The sequence below is a fragment of the Lathamus discolor genome, chromosome 20 (genome assembly GCF_037157495.1).
Source record: "Lathamus discolor isolate bLatDis1 chromosome 20, bLatDis1.hap1, whole genome shotgun sequence".
In the NCBI taxonomy this organism is placed as follows: domain Eukaryota; kingdom Metazoa; phylum Chordata; class Aves; order Psittaciformes; family Psittacidae; genus Lathamus; species Lathamus discolor.
In genome coordinates, this window is record NC_088903.1 from 642,550 (window position 1) to 650,331 (window position 7,782).

Here is a 7,782-nt window from a genome sequence, read left to right on the forward strand (position 1 = left end):
AGGAGGGTGCTTGTCCTGCTGGGGAGTGGGTCTGATCCCCAAAGCACACCCCAACCCCTAGAGAAGCCAAAGGGTTAAGCTGGCATCTGCCTGAAAGACGTCCCACCCCAGGAGCATCAGTGCCCAGGTGATGCTGACGTGCTTGCACCCGCTGCCCCCCTGCCTCCAGCCACATCACTGGGGTTTCTCCCCACTGTCCTCCAGCTCCTTGGGACTGTGTGGGGCAGGAGGGGACTGAGCAGCACGGGGGCAACGGGGGGGGATGCTGTGACAGCTGGGAAATGAGCACCAGGCAGCGAGAGGAGTTTCTGAAAGGAGAAGAGGAATCTGCCTTGAATGGAGAGGATTTTAGCACCTAGGGCTGAGCCAATAAACCTCTGCCATCCCCATCCGAGTGGGAACTGTTTGCACACTCTCCAGGAGCTGCTTAAAGCAGGCGGGAGATGGAGAGTGAATAGGAGCAAGGATGATGGGGGAGAACCCCCTTCACCTGGTGAGCCTGTGAGCAGATAGATCCCTATAGCACTGCCAGGACCCCAAGGGGGACAGCAGTGCGGAAGGTGCCCCAGAAGATGCTCTGTCCTGGTGCCCCACAGCCTGGGGCTCGCAGTGCTTCTCCAGCTCAGCATCCCTGAGGTCCATCCCAGTGCCACGGTGGGACCATGGAGACGTCGATTCCCAAGGGCGGTACCACAGCACTTCTCCTCTGCTGCTGCCTGCTCAGCTCTGCATGGGCTCTGGTAAGTCTGCATGGCCCTGTGGGCTCCTCTGGTCCTCTCCTGGCTTGAAACCCTGCTGATTGCTCATCCCGCCCCACAGAGCTGTGGGGCAGGAGGGGAGGGAGAGCATCTCTGCTCCTGCTGAAAGCTTCCACAGCCACGAAGACACCACAACGGGGTGGTTTTCCCATTGCTTGGATGCATCCAGGGCCAGGTTCACTGCCTCAGAGGCAGTGGGGGAACAGAAGGAGGAGGTGATTTATAGTCAGCTCCTGCTGATGGACCCCCAGCACCCCCAGTCCTGCTCCATGCCCCCCACCAGCAACAGACGCTGCCTTGAAGACCATGGATGGGAGCTCAGGGTCTCCTCTCTGGGGCAGGATTTGGCCATGGGCAGTCCAGGAGCCAACGTGAACCCTCTGCATCCCAACTCCTCTGCGCTTCCAAAGCTGCAGCCCTGGCTCTGAAGGGCTCCATGTGGGCAACAGGGACATCTTGCCCACCTCACCGGTGGGGCTGGAAGCCCAACACACCACCATGTCCATGTGTTCGTCAGTGGGCCATGGACGGGGTGCAGGGGGCTCACGGTCAGCCTCAGCCTTGGAAGAGGGAAGAACGAGAGCAGGAGGCTTTTCTCTTCCCCACCATCGTGTTTGAGCCTACTCAAAGCCACACAAACATGGGAGGGTTGGGAGAGCATCCATCAGCTTTGCCTGCCAGCACATTCATCTTCCATGTGTCCTGGCTTCCCTGCCTGCCTTTGCCTCATTTCTTACCCCAAGCATGGGCCTGCTCAATGCTGTGAGTCAGTGGCTGAGAGAAGCAACGGCCAGCAAAGCATCAGCCCCATGTCAGGTTCCTGCAGCATCCCTGCAGCCCCTTGCGAGGCTGCTGGAAGTGTCATCACATCAGCCTTGTCCTGGCAGGTGGACCCCGACGATGTTCTCACAAAGGAAGAGCAGATCTACCTCCTGGTGGAAGCCAGGGAGAGATGCCAGAGGGACATAAAAGCCCAGCTGGAGACGATCCAAGGTAGTGTCCATCCCTGTGCATGGGTCAGCCAGCCCCAGCATGCGCCATGGGGAATGCTGTTCCCTCTGATGGGAGAGGATGGAGCTTGAGGGTTTGTGGAGATCCTGGCACCCTGTGTGTAATTGGGTGCTGCTCATAGAATCCCAGCCTGGTTTGGGTTGGAAGGGACCTTCAAGCTCACCCAGCTCCAACCCCTGCTGTGGGCAGGGACCCCTTCCACTGGAGCAGCTTGCTCCAAGCCCTGCAGGCCGGGGTGATGCTGGCAGCGCGTTTCCCTTGGGGGAGCTGGGGGAAGCTGTGTCCCTGTTTGGAGATGGGAGCTGTCTCCTTGCTCTTTGACCAGACACCAGCTGCCTTCCAGAGTGGGATGGGATCATCTGCTGGCCAAAGGGCTCCCCCAGCCAGGAGGTGTCGGTGCCCTGCCCAGACTACATCTATGACTTCAACCATCAAGGTAAGAGCTTGGACCTGAGCAGGGAGAGACCCTTGGTGACCCCTCACCAGCAGGGATGTGCCTGGGCTTCCCTCGGGTCCTTCTGCTGCCGCAGCGCCCGTCGCCCTCCCCAGGTCATGCCTACCGGTACTGCAGCTCCCTGGGGACCTGGGCCATGGCTCTCAGCATCAACAAGACCTGGGCCAACTACACCGAGTGCGCTCTGCTCTTTTCCTCCAAGAGCCGGAGCCGTGAGAAGGTGACTGCTCCCTGGGAATAGGGCTTGGGAGTGCTCAAGGCCAGGTTGGACACAGGGGCTTGGAGCAACCCGCTCTAGTGTGAGGTGTCCCTGCCCGTGGAACTGGATGAGCTTTAAGGTCCCTTCCACCCCAAACCATTCCATGGTTCTGTGATTCCAGGAGGTGTTTGACCGCCTGCACCTGATGTACACCATCGGCTACTCCATCTCCCTGGTCTCCCTCATTGTTGCTGTCTGCATCCTCTCGTACTTCAAGTAAGGAGAAGCCAAAACCTTATCCCCATGAGAGAGCCCTCCTCTCCCCATAGCCTGCACACATGACCCTCTGATGGGAACAGGAACCGGCCCCAAACCCCAGCCCAGAACACCCCCAGTATGACCAATTCCACCCTGCTATAGAGGTTGTGGATGCCCCACTTGCCTCCAGGTCTGTTTTCTGTGCCCATGGGAGGGCTGACACCTTGGAGCTCACCGTGTCCCACGTGCAATGAGCTTGTTGGGCAGCTGGGGCTGGGCTCGTGTCACTTCCCTTCTCCATAGGCGCCTGCACTGCACACGCAACTACATCCACATCCACCTCTTCACCTCCTTCATCTGCCGGGCGGTGAGCATCTTCGTGAAGGACATGGTGCTCTACTCGGGCACCCTGGCCACGGAGATGGAGAAGATGCAGGAGGAGGACTTCAGGGCAGAAATGGGTCCTTCACCAGGACATCGGAGCCACCTGGCAAGTGTGGAGGCAGGATCGGGGGAAAGGGGATGGAAGAGCCCTGGTGCAAGGGGATGTGGTTGGGATGCTCCCAGCTCAGGGCTGCGCTGCTCAGGGGAGTGATGAAGGGCAACCTGCAGCTCTGCCCACCCTGGTGCCACAGCGGGCAAAGGACATCAGTGTGGCCTGGTATGGGAAGCACCTTTCCTATGGGAGATTGTAGAGCCACGGCTCTGGAATGCTGGAATATCCCAGGGGAGATGGGGCACAGCCTGGGGTTTGCTGGTCAGGTTTTGCTTTCAGGGCACATCCTGATATGGGCACTTCCCTGACTACGTGTCCACAGGTGGGCTGCAAGGTGGTGGTGACTCTCTTCCTCTATTTTCTGGCCACCAACCACTACTGGATCCTGGTGGAAGGGCTCTACCTGCATAGCCTGATCTTCATGGCCTTCCTCTCCAACAAGAGCTACCTGTGGGTCCTCATCATCATCGGCTGGGGTAAGCATGGACCCCAGAGCTGAGAGCAGCTGGGAGCTGTGGCATCAGAGTGGCACAGGACACCCAAGGCAGGGCAGTGGGATGCAGACCAGACCTGCGCTGGTCTACAAAGGTGATGTTTCATCCCTGCTCCTCACCATGCTGCCTGCCCCTCCAGGTCTCCCTGCTGTGTTCGTGTCCATCTGGGCCAGCGTCAGGGCCTCCCTGGCTGATACACAGTACGTGGGTCCACCTCCAACAGTCCTTTGTGGAGGGGAAGGCTGGTGGCAAATGCCGGCAGAATGAACTGAGCATGAAGAGCGAGAGGAGTGAGCACACTGTGAGGCTTGTCCATCAAACTGGCAGGGATCCAGAGTAACAATGGTTGTGAATGGTTGTAGCCTGGCTGCTGTTGGGTCAAGACTTACACAAAGGGAGTGAAGGGAGGATGGGGATGTTGGTTATGGGGTCAAGAGAGCCATCAGCTGGCAACATTCCTGTCCAGGTTCCTTCAGGATGTTTCTTTATGGGTCTCTCCAGGTGCTGGGATCTCAGTGCAGGGAACATGAAGTGGATTTATCAGGTCCCCATCTTGGCTGCCATTGTGGTAAGAATCCCATGGCTGAATCCCCCAATCCCTTTTGGGAAAGGGGCTGGATAGAGGCCCAGAGCTGTTCGCTTGCGGTCCCCAAGGTTGTGCCTGCAGCCCCTCTGGCACGCGGCGATGCAGAGGGATGCAGGGACACTGGTCCCTCCCCACCCTGACCACAGCATCACCTCTGTGTCCCTGCCTGCAGCTCACCCACAGCCGCCTCTCCTCATGCTGGGGGGCTGCTGGGGCAGACCCATGCTGGCTGTGGGCAATAGAACCACAGCGGGGGGTTGTTGGCAGGTGAACTTCTTCCTCTTCCTCAACATCATCCGGGTCCTGGCCTCCAAGCTCTGGGAGACGCACGCGGGGAAGCTGGACCCCCGGCAGCAGTACAGGCAAGCGCTGGAAGCGCAGCCCCTGCCCTGGCCCTCCTGTGGCTCCGCTGCTGCCTCCCGGGCTGATTCTCCGAGCGTTTCTCCTCTCAGGAAGCTGCTCAAGTCCACGCTGGTGCTGATGCCGCTTTTCGGAGTCCATTACGTGGTGTTCATGGCCATGCCCTACACCGAAGTCTCCGGGGTCCTATGGCAGATCCAGATGCATTACGAGATGCTCTTTAACTCCTCGCAGGTATTTCGAGCACCCAGCAATGCTCATCCCAGGAGCGGGGAGGCACGCGTGGGGTGGCCCAGCTCAAACTTCACCTCTGTCTCTCTTGGCAGGGTTTCTTTGTGGCTTTTATCTACTGCTTTTGCAATGGGGAGGTAAGCTGGAAGCATGAGATCCCTGGTGCAGCCTCTCTGGGGCTGGGGAAGTCAACCCGGAACCCCCAGGCTGGGAAAAAGCTTGGATCCATCCCTGGCAGTAGAATTAGATCTTAGGCTCCCTAATGGAGCAAGCTGCTCCAGTGGAAGGTGTCCCTGCCTGTGGCAAGCGGTTGGAGCTGGATGAGCTTTAAGGTCCCTTCCAACCCAAAGCAGGCTGGGATTTTGCAAGGGGGGAAATCCTTGGGGAAGGGACAGGATACCAGCAGCCACCTCTGATCTCTCCCTCAGGTGCAGGCAGAGATCAAGAAAGCCCATTTTCGGAGGAGCCTGGCACTGGACTTCAAGCAGAAGGCTCGTGCCACCAGCGCAGTGGGGAGCTACTGCTATGGGGGGCTGAGCTCCCACCCCACCACCAGCTTCAGCACCAGCCTGGTGGGGCGAGGAGCAGGGAGCACCCAGCAGCGGGGGCTGCTGCTGCCAGCCCGGGCCAGCCTCCCGGGCTGTATCCCCAGCTCCTTTGCCTCTGATAACTTTGTGCCCTGTGTGACCCAGGAGATGAGCCAGAGACTTGGTGGGGAAACCACAGGGGATCGAACAGACCTGGATCGGGGTCACCCCAACCTCAACAAAGAGCTGGAGACGATGCTGTGAAGCGAATGGGGGGTTTCCCATCTGGGCATCCAGCTGTGACTGGGAAGATGCTGATCCTCACACTTTGATGCTTGCATGGAGAGCTGAGACAGGGAATGATCCAGTTCCCTCCCCTCACAGGCAGTGCGCAAAGGGACCATGTGCTCTTTCTACCTACCTGGCCTATAAAGGAGCAGCCAGTTCAAAACCCCATTTCCTTCCACACACCAGTGACTGATGTACGCGATCTCTGTGCATGCAAAGCCTTGAATCATCCCCACAAAATACCTCTGGTCCAGAAGGTGACTTCAGCTCCAGTGTGTATAAAGCTGATTCAACAAGCCCATAGTCTGACTCTCCAGTGTAGCACCTACATCATACAGCCTGGTGCTGTGTAGAGCTGTTCTGCAGCTCATCCTACCCTTAACTGCATCCTTGTGCAGCTTGCAGCCATGGTAAAGCAGGAACAGGGAGCATGAGGATGCTGCAGCGGATCCCAGCATCCACTGGGCTCAGGCACCAGGCCAAGCTGCATGGGCTGGAATGGGCACAGTGCAATGCTGGGTCCCCCCTTGGCTTTCCAGCACCATCATCCATGAACACATAGGCTACTGCATGCAAAAGGCTCAGCCCTCTGGTCTTGAAAGTGAATGAAGACATGGTCTGTATGGCTTGTTCCCATCCATGAACTCCATCAGGGACTCGGTGGTTGCTGGAGGGCAGCAGAGGGTGCCAAGGGCTGGAAGCACATCCATGGTGGCAGCAGCCAGACCCTGGCTTCCTCTCTGCTGCACTGTGCTGCTGGAACAGCTCTTCACCTGGTGGGCAAAGGCATGCGAGTGGGGCTTGCACTGCCCAGCCCAGGTAATTCCACCAGATCACAGGGGAGGGGAGGATTTCCCCATTGTTGGAAATGGACACGTGTGTACCCATTAACATTAAACAGTGTGTTGATGGCAGCACGGGGTTTCCTTTCCTACCTGCTCTAATAAGAGACAGTCCCTCAAGGCAGCAACTTCGTGATAAAGACAGGGAACGTGTGCATCCTTCTGTGCATTCACACATCTTCCAGTGGAAAGCTACGAGGCAAAGGGAGTCACAAGGATTGGCAAACTCTGGAGGGACGCACACAGCCAGGAAGGGAAGGGCTCCAGGGCCCAGTCAGGCACATCCACACCACCTACAATGTGGCAGAGGCAGGGCTGGCTGGTGCCAGCGTTTGCCCTGCTCTAGGGAACAAAAGGAGGGGGCTGATGCACAGCCACAGAAGCAGAAACCCGACCTGAGCTTCCTGCAGTTGTCTGCTCAGCTCTTGTCTCTTTAGAAGCAAGCAACACAACCTGCACTGCAGGAGAGGTTCTCCTTCCAGGCACGCTGCTCACACTGCCACCTTGTTCCATGGAGACAAAATCAGCCCTCTGATGTATCTGGCAGGGACCTGTGAACTGACATTTATAGCTCTTGGTCAGTGATCAGTATTTACTCACACAAGTCTCAGGAGGCCTCTGGTAGCTGAGAAAGGGGTGAGGAATTTCAATAATCCTATTGAAGAGCAGAGGGATGTGTTAAAAAGAACGGGAGAAACCCAAGGATATGCCATGTCCAGGGCCTGTTCCCAGGGGCAGCCCTCCAGGAAAGCAGGAGCAGATGGCAGCTTTAAACCATGGAGCTGTTTTTATCTTGTTTTAAAACTCAGATCTTTAATTGTGCAGAGTGATAAACCTCAAGTGTGAGAAAGGAAGGGGAATGGCCTAGAAACCTGGAGAGGGGCTTTGGACAAGGGCCTGTAGGGACAGGACAAGAGGAATGGCTTTAACCTGCAGAGGGGAGACTGAGATGAGCTCTTAAGGCAGAAGTTCTTTCTTTGGAAGGTCCCTTCCAACCCAAACCAGTCTGGGATTGCATGGATGCAACAGCGTCTAAACCCCTGCCACATCTGCCCTGGGACACACTTGACTTAATACTGAATATGCAGAGCTCAAACCAGTGCAATGAGGTTTCTGCCTAGACTATAATGAGAGAATTCAAGTGGAAGCTGTTTCAAACAGCTGCAATAGATTAGAACCAGTGAAGGGGCCCAAACGAAGCAGTACCCATGCAGGTCACATCACAAAACTGCTGCTAAGTTCTCTAATGGCCCCAAGGAAGGCTGGGATGAGCACCAT

At 57.2% G+C, this 7,782-nt stretch overlaps 1 protein-coding gene across 1 annotated transcript; it reads left to right on the forward strand.

The window, feature by feature from the left end:
- Positions 1 to 653: 653 nt before the first annotated feature.
- LOC136024205 (parathyroid hormone/parathyroid hormone-related peptide receptor-like) lies at positions 654 to 6,016 on the forward strand. The gene is made up of 13 exons (XM_065699391.1): positions 654 to 740; positions 1,646 to 1,751; positions 2,095 to 2,205; positions 2,319 to 2,443; positions 2,604 to 2,698; positions 2,984 to 3,170; positions 3,499 to 3,652; positions 3,810 to 3,870; positions 4,172 to 4,238; positions 4,524 to 4,618; positions 4,709 to 4,850; positions 4,943 to 4,984; positions 5,276 to 6,016. Exons 1-13 carry the CDS (start codon positions 663 to 665, stop codon positions 5,636 to 5,638), a joined length of 1,626 nt encoding a protein of 541 aa, XP_065555463.1. The 5' UTR covers positions 654 to 662; the 3' UTR covers positions 5,639 to 6,016.
- Positions 6,017 to 7,782: the final 1,766 nt, after the last annotated feature.